Source organism: Acanthaster planci, linkage group LG02 (assembly GCF_054643075.1).
Source record: "Acanthaster planci isolate LZ-2023a linkage group LG02, COTS_SCS, whole genome shotgun sequence".
In the NCBI taxonomy this organism is placed as follows: domain Eukaryota; kingdom Metazoa; phylum Echinodermata; class Asteroidea; order Valvatida; family Acanthasteridae; genus Acanthaster; species Acanthaster planci.
The window spans coordinates 2,535,640-2,552,843 of record NC_141778.1 but is presented as its reverse complement, the minus strand read 5'-3'; the positions used below and the strand labels follow the sequence as shown (position 1 = coordinate 2,552,843).

Sequence of the window (17,204 nt, the reverse complement as noted above, 5' to 3'; positions counted from 1 at the left end):
GTATATTGTCTCTTGACATTATTCAGGCTATATAAGTACCCAATTTAAAATTTGTTTGTTGTTTCTCATTGTTTATTTTAACAAATAAACTGATCTGATCGGTTCCTACTAAATTGAAGTGTGTGGTTAACTTTTGTGTCATGGATTATGTGTTTCATTTTTTTATTTAATTAGGATCGGGAAGTGGATGGACATCAAATGGAATCGGGTATGGTGCTGGTCATGGAGGGTATGGTGGAGCACCAGATCCTGACACTGGAGGAGAGCCTTATGGATCCCTTTATGCCCCTTGGGAAAGGGGAAGCGGTGGCGGCAATGGTGGAGGCATTGGTGGCAGTGGTGGGGGTGAACTTCTCTGGCAGAATGGGGCCCTGATCACCATTGATGGTTTCATTAATCTGAGGGGTCAGGCGGGAGCTGGTGGCAGTGCAGGTGGTGGCAGCGGTGGGAGTATCCTGATTGAGACCACTGATTTTGGTGGGTATGGAGAAATCAACGTCAATGGTGGGAATGCGGCGCCGCAAGGTCAGGGGTTTGGAGGCTCTGGAGGCAGAATTGCAATTCATTCCCGTTATCACTACAAGTTTGCCGGTAATCTGAGAGCTTTTGGTGGACATGGTACATCGACAAACTACGGAGCAGCGGGGACTGTCTATAAAGAGGAAACTAATCGTGGACCACAGTATGCTGACCTCAAATACAATCCAGATACCAATGTAACAATGATTGTTGGAGAGCACCGGTATTTGTTTGTTGACAACAATGATCAGCACGTCCCCTGGATTTTCACAATGCTAATGGAGGGTGAAAAGGATTTCTATGAACTGGATGAAGCTCATATCACCCGCCATGCTAATATCCGCATACACCATCCTGTCAGTTCACCAAATGTGACTGTCATTGTTCATAAATTCCTTGGCGACCGAACTGGACTCTTCCATTTGAGAGAGAACCAGATCATTTACGTTGAGGTTGTGGAATCACAGACTAATGAAACTTTCGCTCCTTGCAGTTACAGGATTGATGATGGAGCAGAAATTGTCTTCCCGGCTTCAGTGGATATCCTAGGGACAAGGACAATTCTAGCTGGTAGGATCACTGGTGTACACCACCTTGTAATAGCAAGTGGAGGTGATGTTTGGTTCTTTTCAACTGCACAGACAGCACTGGTTGAAAACCAGGAATACGTCCTCATTACGAAGAAAGGGAACTTCAGTTTTGCAACTCTCACGATTGAGCGCAATTCCAAAGCAGAATTCCAGCAAATCACTCACCCCATGAGTATTATCGTCAGTGAGTTCTACGTCAAGTATCAGGGAGAGGTGTACATGAATGATGTGGAGCTTGAGTCTGCCAATGCATGGATTGAGAGCCAGGGAATATTCCACTTGGATGCCAGGGGTCACCCAGGAGAAGTGGGACCAGGGAGCGGATTTACCACCCAGGACGGGATTGGGATGGGAGCAGGACATGGTGGGCAGGGTGGGGGACCCCCTCCCTATGGTGGGGTACCTTATGACTCTGTCTACACCCCTCGGGAGAAAGGCAGTGGTGGTGGAAATGGAACAGGGATTGGAGGTAGTGGAGGCGGACTCCTCTGGTGGAAGATTGGAGAGAAACTCGAGTTAAATGGTGAGCTGGCCCTCAGAGGTGGAGATGGTATGGGACAAAATGCGGGCGGCGGCAGTGGAGGTGCTGCACTGATTGAGGCTACAAACATGACCGGACATGGTACGATTGCTATCACAGGTGGCAGCGGTGTTGGCAAGGGAGGGGGTGGATCTGGTGGCAGAGTTGGCATACATTGTCGCTGGAGGTATCAGTATGGAGGACAGTTCTTAGACTATGGTGGTGCTGGTGGCAATGGCTATGGCAACTCTCATGGTGGGGCAGCTGGCACAGTCTACAAGGAAGAGAACCTCAGGGAATTAGAGTACAGGCATAAGAAGTACGACAAAGTCCACAATACTACATTTTTGGAGGTAGATCACAAGTATGTGCATATTGACAACAATGGGCGACCGGTTCCACCAGCTACTATGATTTCAGAGGGGCATACAGTTGAATACGAATTTGATGAAATGGAGCTCAGCGGAGCAGCAAGGCTTTTGCTGTACCATCCAGACAACGCAACAAGAGTTAACATGACAGTGCACATGTTCATTGGTGACAAGACAGGCCAGCTTCATCTGCGGGTCAACCAGACTGCTTTCATTGAGGTCTTAGAATCAGTTTCCAACAAGACTGAGGCACCTTGTAGCTTCATCGTGGACGAAGGATCAGAAATTGTCTTCCCGGCAGAGGTTCACATTCATGGTACAAATAGCACCTTAGCTGGCTTCATGGTTGGTGTCCACCACTTGTATATCGAGGACAGTGCCTGGATTGAGTTCCTCTCCACGGCACAAACGGGTCGGATGGAGAACAGGGCATATGTGGACATCACTCCTCCAGGAAACTTTTCATTTGGAACTGTGACCATCAAGATGGGGGGCCGTGCAGGCTTCTTACGAATAACATCTACAATGAGTCTAGAGTCTAGTGAGATCCGCATCAAATACAGAGGAGAGTTTTATGTGAATCATGCTGAAATTCATTCCACATATGCTTGGTTAGAGAGTGAAGGTGTCTTCCATCTTGACGGTCATGGCCATGGTTCTGAGCAAGGTCCTGGCTTTGGACCAACAAAGTCTGGTGTCGGGTATGGTGGAGCTCACGGAGGGGAAGGAGGAGGAAAGAATATCTCTCTTGTCAGTCAGCCATATGGGTCAGTCGTAACAGGGCTTGAGTTAGGTAGTGGTGGGGGAAACGGTGAAGGCATTGGTGGCAGTGGTGGAGGGTTACTGCATTGGATTGTAAGCCATTATATAGAGCTCAATGGTTTACTCTCGGCAAAAGGATCTTCGGCAGTGAGTGGCAATGCAGGTGGTGGTAGTGGTGGAAGTGTGTTCCTGGAAACTACCAATATCACTGGGCATGGAGAAATTAATGTCCGAGGTGGAGATGGTGTGGGACAAGGAGGGGGTGGATCAGGAGGAAGAGCTGCAGTTCATTGTCGTTGGCGCTACACGTACGGAGGAAAGTACACTGATAGGGGTGGCAGCGGAGGTGCCGGTTATTTGTTAGATCACGGTGCTGCAGCAGGCACATCGTACATTGAAGAAAACCTACGTCCCCTCGAGTATCGCATCCGCAAGTACCTGAAAACCACCAACACCACTCTCCTGGATGTCGATCACAAGTACATCCATATTGACAATGAAGGTCTGTATGTACCAACCGCAACAGTGCTAATTGAAGGGGACTCGAAATCTTATGAGTTCAACGAGATGGAGTTGACTGGTGCTTCCAGGTTATTGATCTTTCACCCTCCTCAGCATCAGCATGTCAATGTCACAGTACACCGATTCATTGGAGACAAAACAGGCCAGTTGCATCTTCGAGGAGATCAGGCTGTGTACGTAGAAGTGGTAGAGTCCCGCACAAATAAGACCGAAGCACCATGCAGTTTCCTGATCGACTTTGGCTCAGAGATAGTCCTTCCCTCAGAGGTCCACTTTCATGGAACTCGGACAGAGCTCCATGGTCTTGTAACAGGCATACATCGGATGTTCATTGAGGATCAGGCCAACGTGATCTGCACATCAACATCTCAGACCGCCATTGTTGAGAATCGTGAATATGTCCACATTTCAGAGCAGGGAAACTTTTCAGTGCCAGAGCTCTTCATTAAGTATGGAGGTAGGATCACCTTTCAACGGGTCCTTGATGATATCATCCTGGATGTGGATTTCCTGGAAATCAAGTATCGGGGAACGCTCTTGATGAATCATGGGTTGATTGAGTCAGACCATGCCGACTTGGAGAGTGAGGGAGACCTCCTACTTGATGGCACAGGTCACCCAGGTAACCAAGGGCCGGGAGCAGGTCACATGATTTCCTCTGGGTATGGCACTGGTGGAAGCCATGGTGGACAAGGTGGGTATTTCCCTGGTGCAACAAAAGGTGTCACATATGGATCTGTGTACACGCCTCTTGCCTTAGGAAGTGGTGGAGGAAGCAGTTCTTCTGGCTTGGGAGGAGCTGGTGGTGGAGTGCTGCACTGGATCATTGGGAAACTAATCCACCTCAATGGATTTGTATCAGCAAGTGGCGTGGATGGGCCGAGCCAAGATGCTGGTGGAGGCAGCGGTGGGAGTGTGCTGATTGAAGCGACAAATCTCACAGGTCATGGAGAGATCCGTGTAAATGGTGGGCAAGGGTTGCGCAGAGGAGCAGGCGGAGCTGGCGGTAGGATCGGCATTCATATACGACATCAGAACAACTATGGTGGGCTCTTTGTTTCCAGAGGGGGTTTTAGTGGCAGCTCACACCCAGATGCTTCCTATGGCAATGGAGCTGCTGGCACAGTTTACAAGTATGAGTCTCGTCGCGGGCCACAGTACAGGGAGTTGAAATACTCAGCCAAAAATGTCACTGACTTCAAACCAGAGCATTCTAAGTTGAAGATTGACAATGGCTTGATTGAGGTGGACCATCCTGCTGTTGTGATGGAAGAGGGAACAATCTTTTATGAATTTGACGAGGTGCAAATTGAAGGGCATTCCTACCTACATTTCTACCATCCCCTGGAGGCCCATAATGTCACTGTGGTTGTCCATGAGCTGACTGGCAACAAGCGGGGTCTGATCCGTGTACAGAATCGTCAACGGCTGTTTGTTCATATCGTTGAGTCTACTCACACCTACCTTGATGCCCCCTGTGGCTTCCACGTTGACTGGGGTGGCGAGGTGGTACTTCCAACAACAGTCATTGTACTCACAGAGGTCATAATTATTGAAGGTCGCATCACAGGGGTAGAAGAGCTCATTGTTGAGCGCGGGGGTGAAATCCAGTTCCTTGGCAGAGCACACACAGCTGCACTGCCCGAGAAATCGCAATGGTTTGATGAAACACCTTACACAGACCATAGCCCGGGGCTACTGACAACCGCCGAGGTAACCGTCAACAACCTAGGCATCCTAAAATTAGCCATGGACCCAATACAACCTGTGATGGACGTCGGTAACCTGATAGTGAGATACGGTGGCCGTCTGGACCTTCGGACAATGAAAGTGCAAATTGATGCTGGAGTAGTAAAGGTTGAGTTTAGCGGTGTGGTAACCAGTGATGGTAGTGGGTACCAGGCCCAGCAAGGTCCAGGAGCTGGGAGGAGTGGTACAAACAGGGCCTCAGGTGCGGGACATGGATCCAAAGGTGAGTGATATTATTACAAATACACAAATATAATAATGAACTGCATGAAGTTACTTTGAAAAGAACAGAAGGGGACTTTGGGGGACTTCTTTGAAAAGAGGGGGACTGCTTTTTGTCACTGATTCTTCCGAAGAGAAAAAGTAATTTTATCTTTTGTTTCAGTTATGTGCAGAGGACATTATAAATTTCAAATACAGGGTTTTCAATTTAACCCTATAGAGCACCAAAGTGTGACGTCACTGTGAACCAGAAAGTGCAGTGTAAATGAATGGAGTCCGTGTGTGTTGGTTCACACGCTGGTTCTCGCCATAATGCCCTTTACACGCATAATTGTGCGTGTGACATATGCACTTCGGTACTCTATACAGACCAGGGGAGGTCAGTTAATTAGACCCCCCTGCCCTGTGAATACGGTCGTTTCATGCCTTTTTTCTCTGAAGTCTTGCACAGCTTTTGATTCAAAATTTTCAAAACTCGGGCTAAGTATTTTCATGTTATATGGCAATTTAGGGTCCATACGCTTGTGTATAAATTGATGTGTCATGCAAACTTGTTGAAATACCTTTCTATTTCTGTCAAGTTGTATGTTTTCCTTCTCATCGTGCAGGTCATTTCTAATATTACTAATAGTGAGAGCATACTCTTGAAAAGCCCAGTCCAAATAGGGTTAAACACATCTACTAGCTACCTGTGATACTTGGGCCAACTGTCTCATAATTACATTGGATCTCAAATCAATTCTATTTTGCGCCATTCATTCTATCTACGTGATTTGATGCCTGTAATAATTTCATTTCAATAGGAGGCACCGGAGGTGGGCAGGCTGGTGGAGCAGCCTACGATTCTTTATACTCTCCTCAAGATATTGGCAGTGGAGGGGGCGGGTCAAGTGGGGGTGCTGGAGGCGGAAGGCTGCACATCCAAGTGGGAAAGGTATTTAGAGGGGAAAAAACTGTATTGATTTTAACAGGACAGTTCCAACATCTACTGTTATCTGAAGTTAAGTTATATAAAATGAAGTTAAAAATAGGTTTTGTTGTAAAGAAAGTAGACACTCTCAAAAGCAGACCCATGCAACTTGCTGAAATTTTGAAAACTGAATTGCATGCTTAATAAATTAAAAAGCATGGGTATGAACTGGCACAAAACACTTTGACAATGTTGAAAAAAGCATATGTTCTCGTAGAAAGTTTTTTTAAATATGCAAGTTTGCATAAAATCTTTCTAAATTTTTTGCATTCAGGATATTGTCTGCAATGGTCAGATTACAGCCAGTGGTCTGCAGGGGGCAAGTCTTTCACATAGTGGTGGCGGTAGTGGAGGAAGCCTGGTACTTGATGCTGCCAATCTGGTTGGCCATGGTACTGTTCAGTGTGATGGGGGATCAGCTTACACGGCTACCAACTACAGTAAGTAGTTTCTTTTCAAGGAGGTCAAAGCTCTTCTGAAAGTTGAATGAAGTCACCTAACCACGCTGAATGTTAGTCCTCAAGAAGAAAGCAATGAAAACAAGTTTTCAGAACTGATACAAGTTTTATAACTATTTGTCTGCAGATAATGGCGGAGGGAGTGGAGGCCGCATTGCTGTTTACCTCACCAACCAATTTGGGTTCCGGGGCCAGATACACGCACTAGGTGGAAGGGGTTTAGTGCATGGCGGGCCTGGCACCGTGTATAAACGCGTCACCCTAGGTGATAACGCTGAACACTTTTTGGAGGTTGATAATTCAAACTACCCCTCGAGTTTTGGATGTGACTCCCCAGTGGTGCTTGATGAGGTTGGATATAAGGAGTATGATTTCAACGGGATAAACCTGAAGAGGAAAGCGTGCCTTACAATGTTGCAGGTACTTTTGAGTTAGATCTCCTTTAACACACATAGCAATGTGAAATCAGTACACATTTTTAATAAATTGTTTTCAAATTTGATAAGTTTACAATAAACTTTAAGTTTTTTATTAAGAACTATTTTCTTCAAATAAGCCCTTAAGAGATAAACATGAGACATTTATGTTTCCAAAAGCAATACCCATTTAGGGCACTGGAATCTTTGCGGGTTAATCAGGATTTGATGTCTTTCTGCAGAATAATATAGAGCACACTCTGAGGGTTGGCCATGTGATGGGAGACAGATCAGGGTATCTCTTCATTGGACTACATCACTTTGTGCATATTGAACCCCAGCAGAGGCGCTCAAGGGCCCCGGTCAATTTACTCATAGAGCCGAGCGGAACCTGTATCCTGCCACCAGAGTTTGTTGTCATTGAGACTGTGCATACAAAGGGGGCCCTCTACGGCTTAGAAAGGGTCAACGTTGATGGGGAGCTGTTGCTGTACCGGTCAGGCTACTCAGCTTGCACAAACTGCACGCTGGGGAGCCATGAGAGAGGTCACTACTGGTTAGGTGCTGCAACAATACGCAGGTCTGGCACCCTTACTATTGTGGAGAGTGGAGTGCGGGATCTGAACAGGGGAGCAGCCACACTGGTGCTCTCAGAGACACTCGACGTAGACTACGCAGGGTATGTTAAAGTACAAGATGGCCTTGTTGTGTTCGCACGAGACATGAAGGTGGAGAAGAGCGGGGTTGTTGATGGTGATGGGAAAGGGTATGAGACTGCTAGTGGTCCTGGTGCAGGATGGACATGTGGAGCTGGGACTGGGGCTGGTCACGGTGGGAGAGGCGGGGGTTCATATTCCTCCTACCATTCAGGGACCTACTCCTGTTCCCTTGGAGGTGCAGTATATGGCAGCCAGTGCCTACCAACTCAAGTTGGCAGCGGTGGTGGAAGTTGTAGCCATGGACGAGGAGGTCGAGGGGGTGGTAGTGTGGAAATTGTATCTAGTAGGCTGTTAGCAGTGGAAGGCCAGGTGCACGTTCATGGGCTACGTTATGAAGGAGCAGGTGGAGGTGGTGGCAGTGGTGGCTCACTCTGGGTTGACGGCTTCTTTGTTGAAGGTTGGGGTCACCTGACTTCTAATGGTGGTAGTGCGACATCTCATTCATACCGATCCGGCCATTATACATATTACCATTATGGTGGTGGTGGAGCTGGTGGGCGAATCAGAACCTTTTCCCCTAACTCGCCTCATGCAGTTTTCATTGGAAGACGTGCGGCTTCCGGAGGTTTGGCCGGCTCCTACCCAGGCCAGCCTGGGACACTTTGTGTCTCTGGGCATGAGTGTAGTGGGCACGGTGTGCTGAATGCAGGAGTGTGCAACTGCCAAGATGGATACGTTGGCAGCAATTGCCAAATCCCATGCAATGACGTGTCGACATGCAATGGACAGGGAGTGTGCACCGAGTTTGGTGGTTGTGAGTGCTCTGCGGGCTTTGTCGGTTATCACTGCGAGCACCAGTGCGACAGGAACACCACGTGCAGCGGAAATGGAGAATGTACCCCACATGCTGATTGTCTGTGTGACCCTTGTCATCATGGCCCAGATTGCTCCTTGATGTGCAGTGACAATGGTGCATGCAATATAAATGGCATTTGTGAGTGTGACTCATGTTACATTGGCGAGTACTGTCACTCCCTGTGCAACCACCATGGCGAGTGCAGTAGCAATGGTACTTGTGATTGCGAGGAGAGTTGGCGTGGGGAGTTCTGTACTGTTGCTGGTTGTCCAGGTGAGGAAGTTGATTGCTCTGGCCACGGAGTGTGCAACTCTGCCATCCACCAGTGCTACTGTGATCCCGGTTGGGCAGGCAATGACTGTGCCCGACCAGACTGTCCAGGAGAGCCAAACTGCTTTGACAGGGGAATCTGCAATGCCAGCCTCCTACCCCCACAGTGCCAGAATTGCTCCAAAGGCTGGATGGGAGCTGATTGCAATGAGACATGTCTCCATGGCAACCAGGTTCCCATGGATAGCGGCATCTGTGTGTGCGACACTTGCTGGACGGCCAAAGGCTGCAATGTGGAATGTTCTGCTCATGGTTTCTGCAGCTCAGATAACACCACTTGTGAGTGTGATCCGCTCCAAGGTTGGCGTGGTGAGGTTTGTGAGATTCCAGGCTGTCCTGGATATGGAGAAGATTGCACAGGTCATGGAGACTGCAACAGCGCAACCCATGAATGCACCTGCTATCCAGGATGGACTGGTGTGGGCTGTCATATCCCCGACTGTCCTGGAGATCCGGATTGCTTTGGACGTGGTATTTGCAATGCCTCCCTAGATACTCCGGTCTGCCAGAACTGCTCTCTCGGCTGGATGGGTCCAGCTTGCAACGACCCATGTGTTAATGGTGTCCAGACACCCATGGACAGTGGTTATTGCAACTGTTCGGCAGGTTGGAGCGGGGTTGGTTGCGACTCGGAATGCTCCGAACATGGAGTTATCGTTGACGGTGCCTGTGTATGTGACTATGCCACAGGTTGGAAGGGGGAACTCTGTGATGTACCAGGATGCCCAGGCAAATTCAATCTTGATTGTTCTGGTCGGGGTGATTGTGACAGCTCCTTGCATAAGTGTGTCTGTGAAGAAGGATGGACAGATTTGGGTTGTGAGATACCAGACTGTCCTGGTGTACCTGACTGTGCCAATCGTGGTTACTGTAATGAGACCTTTGACCCACCACTGTGTACTAACTGCAGTAAAGGTTGGATGGGGCCAGCTTGCGAGGATCCGTGCATTAATGGTGTGCAGTTCCCAATGGACAGTGGTTTCTGTAAGTGTGAGCCCGGGTGGGCTGGAGTTGGCTGTGATGCTGAATGTTCGCTTCACGGGACCATCATCGAGGGAGCCTGTGAATGTGAACCAGAGTGGAGTGGCGAGCTCTGTGACGTCCCAAGTTGTCCAGGCCTTTTCAACCTTCCCTGTAGCGGTAGAGGTGAGTGCAACAGTGGGACTCACGAGTGTACCTGCAGCAACGGGTGGACCGGAGATGGTTGTGAGCTAGCTGATTGTCCAGGCAGCCCCGACTGTTTTGAGCGTGGCTACTGCAATGAGACCTTTGACCCACCACAATGCACCAACTGTACCCACGGCTGGATGGGAGTTGATTGTAATGAGCCATGCACGTACGGTGTCCAGCAGCCGATGGATAGCGGTATCTGTGTCTGTGATCCCTGCTACTCTGGGAAAGGATGCAACAGTGAATGTACTGGCCATGGCAAGTGTCAAGATGACAAGTGTGTCTGCGATCCTGGTTGGCATGAAGAGGTGTGCCAGAGGCCAGGTTGTCCAGGTGTTGGTGTCGACTGCACAGGGCACGGAGATTGCAACAGTGCTATCCAGGTGTGCTTCTGCTATCCAGGTTGGACTGGGGATGGCTGTGACCAGCCCGATTGCCCGGGAGAGCCTGACTGCTCGGGTCGGGGATTCTGCAACTCCACGGATCGCGAAGTGCCGGTGTGCACCGACTGCATCTATGGCTGGATGGGGCCGGAATGCAATGATCCTTGCACTCATGGGACCCAAGTCCCCAAAGACAGCGGCTTCTGCGAGTGTGAGCCATGCTGGACCGGCGTGGGATGCAACAGCGAGTGCTCAGGTAACGGAGTGTGTGATGAGATGGGCCATCGCTGTCAGTGCTTCAATGACGCCAGCCAGGCCTTCTTGGGGGAGAAGTGCGAGACGGTCGGCTGTCCAGGTCTTGACGGAGCTTGCAATCAGCATGGCACCTGTAATGCTGTCACCCAAGAGTGCACTTGTTATCCAGGATGGACTGGCTCTGATTGTAGCATTCCAGATTGCCCAGGAATCCCCAGCTGCTCAGGTAAATTGTGCTCAAAATTCTTTCTAAATTCCATAAAGATCAATCTCTATCAGCTTTTGGGGGGGAAGAGATATGCCAAGTTTTGTATTAGGGCCCTACAAGCAACCTCTGTGACCAGCAAATTTCATTCATGCGATCTTTTAATTCTTTTTCTACAAATCACTGAGCCTTGTGCTTGAAGAAGGAAAATTAACCAAGATACATTCAGAACTTGCAACCCACTGGCACAATATGGCTACTGTTATGGAGTAACTGTCAACTTCCAACTTTCTTTGTCATGAGTCACATCCCATTTACGCCTATTGTCAGATGCATCTTTAGCTGATTTTTGTTATGTAGTTTTATTTTATCTTCATTGAAGGCCATGGCCAGTGTCTGGGTGAGACGCCAAGGCGTTGCCAATGCGAGCCAGCCTGGGCAGGTGAGGTCTGTGACACCCCCTGCGAATTTGGCTACAACTACGGTGACAGTCGCGGCTGTGTTTGCCAGGCCTGTTACACCGGCATCGGATGCAACAAAGTGTGCTCAGGCCGTGGTGAGTGCATGAACGATCAGTGTCAGTGCTTCTTCGAGTCTGGTTACCGTGGTGATGGATGTCAAATCCCCGGATGCCCCGGGTTGGGCGTGGATTGCAGCAACCATGGGACATGTAACACGGCGACGTTTGAGTGCCTCTGTGATCCTGGATGGAAAGGTAATCTGTACCTTAGTGTCTGTGTAAGCAAAGTGTGGGCACTGTGTAAGCCCCTCAGGTGTGCCTGAAGTGGCTATGGCTATGGCAAGGAATAATGCTCATGTCTATAGGAAGTGGCTACACTGGCTTCCACAGCTACACATGCTATTCCCAAGTGAAGCCATAATATTTGGACCTAGCTTCACAACAGTAGCCAATAGGGGCATCCTGTAAACTCATGCCTACAAGAATTCAAAAATACAAATTCCACACACAGAGCAAGTGTGATTAGGCACCTCTAGTTTTATACAGACATCTGGCTCCTATCTTCTAATACTGCAGAAGGGCACTTGCATGGTGATAAATGTTGAGTTATTCTTATGTGCACTCACCCTAACAGTTCTCAATCCTAATCGTCTTCAGTCCTTTGACCATTGATGGATTGTAGATTGTAGATTGTAGAATTTTTTCCCCCACCGTAGGCTTGTATTGTTATTGTCAGCTTGTACATAACACATGCACCCCACTTTGTTTAACATACACACGCTTGAATTGTGAATGCATATTTTGTCAAGTTTCAACCAAACCAGTTGTAATACATTCACTAAGATCTTGTACAGAATTTAGAATTAAACCACATTTTTAACATTCCAAGGTGTTGGATGCCATATACCGGATTGCCCTGGGGAACCAGACTGCAATGGCCGAGGAGAATGCCCTATCCCACCTGATGGCGAGGATCCAGTCTGTACCAACTGTCACAACACGTTCATGGGGGATGGTTGTGAACTACGCTGCATCTACGGCCTACCAGAAAAGATCAATGGCACCTGGCAATGCACTTGCTATCCCTGCTATGCAGGGCTTGCTTGTGACAAGCTCTGCAATGGGCAGAGTGACACGTGCCTTGAAGATGTGTGCGACTGTGGCTTTGACGGGTGGCGCGGCGACACGTGCACTGAACCGGGTTGCCCTGGGTACGGCGAAGACTGCACCGGGCACGGAGAGTGCAACCGGGCAACAGGGAAGTGCTACTGCATGAACGGCTGGGCAGGGATTGGCTGTCATGTGCCGGATTGCCCCGGTACGCCAGATTGCAACGGACGAGGTGATTGCGTCACCGGCGAGCCTGGTTGCAACGGCACGGGTAATTGCATCCCCGAGGAGCCTGTTCCTGTCTGTCGAAATTGTGCTGAGGGTTGGATGGGACCAGCCTGCGAAGTGCCTTGCATCAATGGGAAAGAGGTAAATCCCACCCACTTGGTCAAAACACTTCCATCAGTGCAACAATCTTTTCCCCTCACTGTCTCCCCTTCTAGTCCAGCATCCATTAGAAATGTCCAAGCCACTGTACAGCTCTTGGTCATGCCCAAACTCTACAGCAGTTTGAAAAATTTGAGGAGGGGGGATTTTTACACCTCCACAATTGCCCATTCCCAGGTGTGTTAGACACTTCATGTAGCTCTCTAATCACTAGACTGTTTTAAACTGCTCTTTACTGTCTCTCTATACTGCTCATTAAAATTCTCACACTTTTGGTCTAAATGAGGGTCAGCCTTCAGGGTCATGGCAATATACCTAAAGTTTCAATTATCAAGAAGTCTTTCTTCTCTTGACAGAGTCCACCCTATTCTGGCATCTGCAAGTGTGACCCATGTTACCATGGCCCACACTGCGACATTCTCTGCTCAAATATTGGCAAGTGTACTGGTGGCATCTGTTTCTGTGGTTTTGAGGGTGGAAGGGGAGAGTTCTGTGACTCGCCCGGTTGCCCCGGATTGTTTGATACTGACTGCTCCGGCCGCGGGACCTGTCTGTTTGGTAAGCCATGCATCCTTTGACAAGATCGTATATCGTATGGTTCCTTTAGCCTTCTCATGTGGTACAGAATTTTGGTGCTAGAAGGTTTGTATTATCAAAGTAATGTCAAAATGTCCAGTGTTATGGAGATTTGCTTACAAGTTTGTTTAATAGTCACAGTGTATTGTGTGATTAGTATACATTTGCTTGTTTATGGTTTGTGGTTGTGGATTCAGGCTCTTCATGGTTTTCAGATCCCCGTTTTGTCAGTTTGTGTTCAGTACTATAGACAAACCAAGTACCTCCTCTGATGCCAAAGTTTGAAGTATTTTCACCTCCTTCAGTAACAGTTTTCAGATGGATATGGAGGTGTTTTTAATAAACGTCAGTCTCTCAGGAAAGATTTAACGGCTTCGTGCCTCTCTTTTAAAATAGCTCTTATTTAGCCGAGGTACATGAGTCGAGGTAGTAACACGCAGTATACTGGGATAGTCTTTCACTGGTATCCTGCCTCAAGTATTAAAAGCGTTGTTTTCTTTGCTCGTCCTTCCAAGAAAAGCCCACGGTGGCTTTTGAACATGATGGATATATTTCTTGTTTCAGATAAGTGCATCTGTAGGGAAGGATGGGTGGGCGAAGGTTGCGAAATTCCCAACTGCCCTGGAGAACCCAACTGTAATGATCGTGGAAACTGCACTGGTACGTCATCATTGGTCATGCCAGAATGCCGCAATTGCATCGACGGCTGGATGGGGGAGGCATGCGAGATACCTTGCGGCCCAGAACATGGGTACCAGTATCCCATGGACAGTGGGGTGTGTCTGTGTACCAGTGGTTGCTGGCACGGTGTCAGTTGCGACAGCATGTGCAGTGGCAAGGGCACGTGCGTCGGAGAAAAATGCCAGTGTGAAGACGACCAGGGATACAATCCAGGGAACTGGGGGGATCACTGCGAGATACCTGGCTGCCACGGGCAGGGTCAGCCCTGCTCTGGTCACGGACTCTGCACCGTCGCCCTGGAGTGTCTGTGTGATGACGGCTGGATCGGGGCAGGGTGCCACATACCGGACTGCCCCGGGGAACCGGACTGCAATGGGAATGGCGTCTGCGACGGGAGCGGGGACATCCCTGTCTGCATGTGCAACACGTTTTGGATTGGCGAGAGTTGTGGATATCCTTGCGTTCACGGCAGCGAGCAAGCAGACGGGAGCTGTGCTTGTGATCCCTGCTACTCAGGGCCTGGGTGTGACCGAGAATGTGGAACACATGGATCATGTACCAATGCCTCCTGTATCTGTGATTCTGCATGGTGGGGTACGTTCTCCTAAACTCTACCTCTTCTGAAATTTGTCCAGGCATTCATTTTATTAGTCCGGATAAAAGAAGAAAATCCCAGCTCCACAAGCTTTGACACTGCTTCCAGAGTTGTAATATCAAAGGCTATCATAAACTCAAGGAAGGTTGCATAACTGCACATACATGTACATGTCAATTTTCAATCAACTCAAAATTTTTCTCATCCCACAAACAGTCTTGGAATTTGTATGAAATTGAAAGCTTTTGGCGCATTCACGGACGTCTCTATTTAAGAAAGTCTGATGATTTGTAGCGGATAACGTACAGTCATTCTAAGTCATCACAGACCAAAAGAACTTTGTAATAAGCAGTTTGGGAGAGATGTCAAAGATCTTTTTCTACACATATCAATGTCATGTGTCAATTGAGCTCCATCCTTCAATAAGTTCCACTATTTTGAAACTGAGCGTATTGTTGTTCACTGTTCTGTTATTCTATTTTGGTCAGGTCCACAGTGCACCTACAAGGGGTGCCCTGGTGTGGGAACCAACTGCACAGGGCATGGCTACTGCAATGTTTTTGACCAGCAATGCTACTGCAAGAGTGGCTGGAAGTCTTTGGGATGTGAGGTACCAGACTGTCCCGGTACACCAGACTGCAGCAACAGAGGTAATTGACATTTTGCTGTAGACTTGGATGATCCTCTAAGACCTAAAATTTCATTGGTTGTTTTGCATAGTACTAAGTTTTACATTTTTTGTGAATGGCTACTACAAAGCACACTGCACCATTATTAATCTCAGTTAGAATGGAAAAAAAATTGACAAAAATTCCATCCAATTTTGTCTCTTCCCATGTGTTTGTTAAACTAATGCTATACTGGTACCCATCATGCAGGAACCTGTGATGGCGACAACTATGACCCACCACGCTGTGTTGATTGCATCCAAGGCTGGATGGGAGAGAAGTGCGAGATACCATGCACTTACGGTGAACAGGAACCACCTAACAGCGGCTACTGTGCATGCTATGATTGTTACACGGGTACCAGTTGCAATGTGGAGTGCTCGGAGCATGGAAGCTGTAATGGCACTCACTGTGTGTGCCAGGATGGATATAAAGGTATAAACGCCATCCATCCCAGATCTACGAAAACTCAGTGTCTGATTTGATGATGGCAGGACTCCACAGCTCCATTACAGCTGTTTTTATATTGGGCTGGCGATCCCAGTATTCCTGAATAGAGGATCAACTGTGAAATATTGCTCATTTTTACAAGGGCCTTGTTATCCCAGTTGTGGCTCCTATGGGATGAATGTAGCATTATTTACTGTGCAGTTTTCGATTTTGAAGGATTCAGGAAACATTCCTGGCAAATGCTTCTAAGTTAGCATTAACAGTGCTTACCGCTAACAGCACTTGAACTATACAAAGGACTCATTTTTATTGTGGCTTTAAGTAAATCAGAGATACACATTCCTAGGAACTACCAGTGCACCAAACACTGTAATAGTAATGCAGGTCATTTTTTTTCATGGTAGTTGTTATTTTAGCCGCACTTTCTCCTGGAAGCATGACAATTTTCATGTTTAAGTTCAGTGATCTGAGTTAACAGGCTTCATAAATATCAATGATTGTCGTAGAACTACTTGCAAATGCACAGGTTACTTTAATGTCAAGATATTTTTTTCAGGGGAATATTGTGAATATCTGGATTGCCCCGGTGAGCCAGATTGTAGCAACTACGGCACTTGCGTCCGACGGGACGGCCGCTCAGTGTGTCTGTGTAATCCTGGATTCACTTCCGACGACTGCAGCGAGATATACTGCGCGGGAGAACCTGAATGTAACAACAGAGGTATGGCTGGACGGAAGATAAATTTAGTTATAAAAACTCGATTGTCATTGTAAAGTATTGAGTAATGATGAAATTATTGAAATTTTCTTCTCTTTCCGTGTGTATGTTCTTTCACAAGTCAGTTATCGCCGACTGAATCTTTTGTTTGTCCTAGACATGAACCTAAATGTACCTGACATTACAAATTGAGGGGCTGCTTTTTTTTTTCAGATTTTATATTTCTTGATGTTAAATAAGTAATTTTTTGGGTGGTTCAATACCACAGGAAACTGTACATTAACGGGAGCCTCACCGCAGTGTGTGTGCTTCCATGGGTTTAACGGCGAGGCCTGCGAACGCTGCCTCCCACGTTTTGATGGCGACCAATGTCAGCGATGTACAGAGGGCTACATTGGCTGGAACACGAACTGCGCGATACTGTGCCTTCACGGCTATGCCACAGAGCCTGGTGGGAGCGAGTGTGAGTGCTACGCGGATGCGGAGCATGGTCACTGGACGGGGGCTAGCTGTGACGAGTGCATTGAAGGCTGGGCCTTGCCTGATTGCAGGTCATGTCTTGGAGGTAAACTTAGTTACGACTAAAAATCTACATCACAGCA

At 48.0% G+C, this 17,204-nt stretch overlaps 1 protein-coding gene across 1 annotated transcript in view; it reads left to right on the top strand.

Moving 5' to 3' along the window:
• The window catches only part of LOC110985773 (uncharacterized), a 125,770-nt gene that overhangs the window by 83,925 nt on the left and 24,641 nt on the right, over positions 1 to 17,204 (top strand). Inside the window, exons 79-91 of the mRNA XM_087133596.1 lie at positions 175 to 5,256; positions 6,059 to 6,189; positions 6,500 to 6,665; positions 6,811 to 7,103; positions 7,342 to 10,978; positions 11,340 to 11,672; positions 12,307 to 12,896; positions 13,271 to 13,472; positions 14,055 to 14,765; positions 15,255 to 15,416; positions 15,645 to 15,869; positions 16,441 to 16,605; positions 16,871 to 17,167. Coding sequence (XP_086989722.1) covers positions 175 to 5,256; positions 6,059 to 6,189; positions 6,500 to 6,665; positions 6,811 to 7,103; positions 7,342 to 10,978; positions 11,340 to 11,672; positions 12,307 to 12,896; positions 13,271 to 13,472; positions 14,055 to 14,765; positions 15,255 to 15,416; positions 15,645 to 15,869; positions 16,441 to 16,605; positions 16,871 to 17,167 — 11,994 coding nt within the window. The remainder of the gene's footprint in view (positions 1 to 174; positions 5,257 to 6,058; positions 6,190 to 6,499; positions 6,666 to 6,810; positions 7,104 to 7,341; positions 10,979 to 11,339; positions 11,673 to 12,306; positions 12,897 to 13,270; positions 13,473 to 14,054; positions 14,766 to 15,254; positions 15,417 to 15,644; positions 15,870 to 16,440; positions 16,606 to 16,870; positions 17,168 to 17,204) is intronic.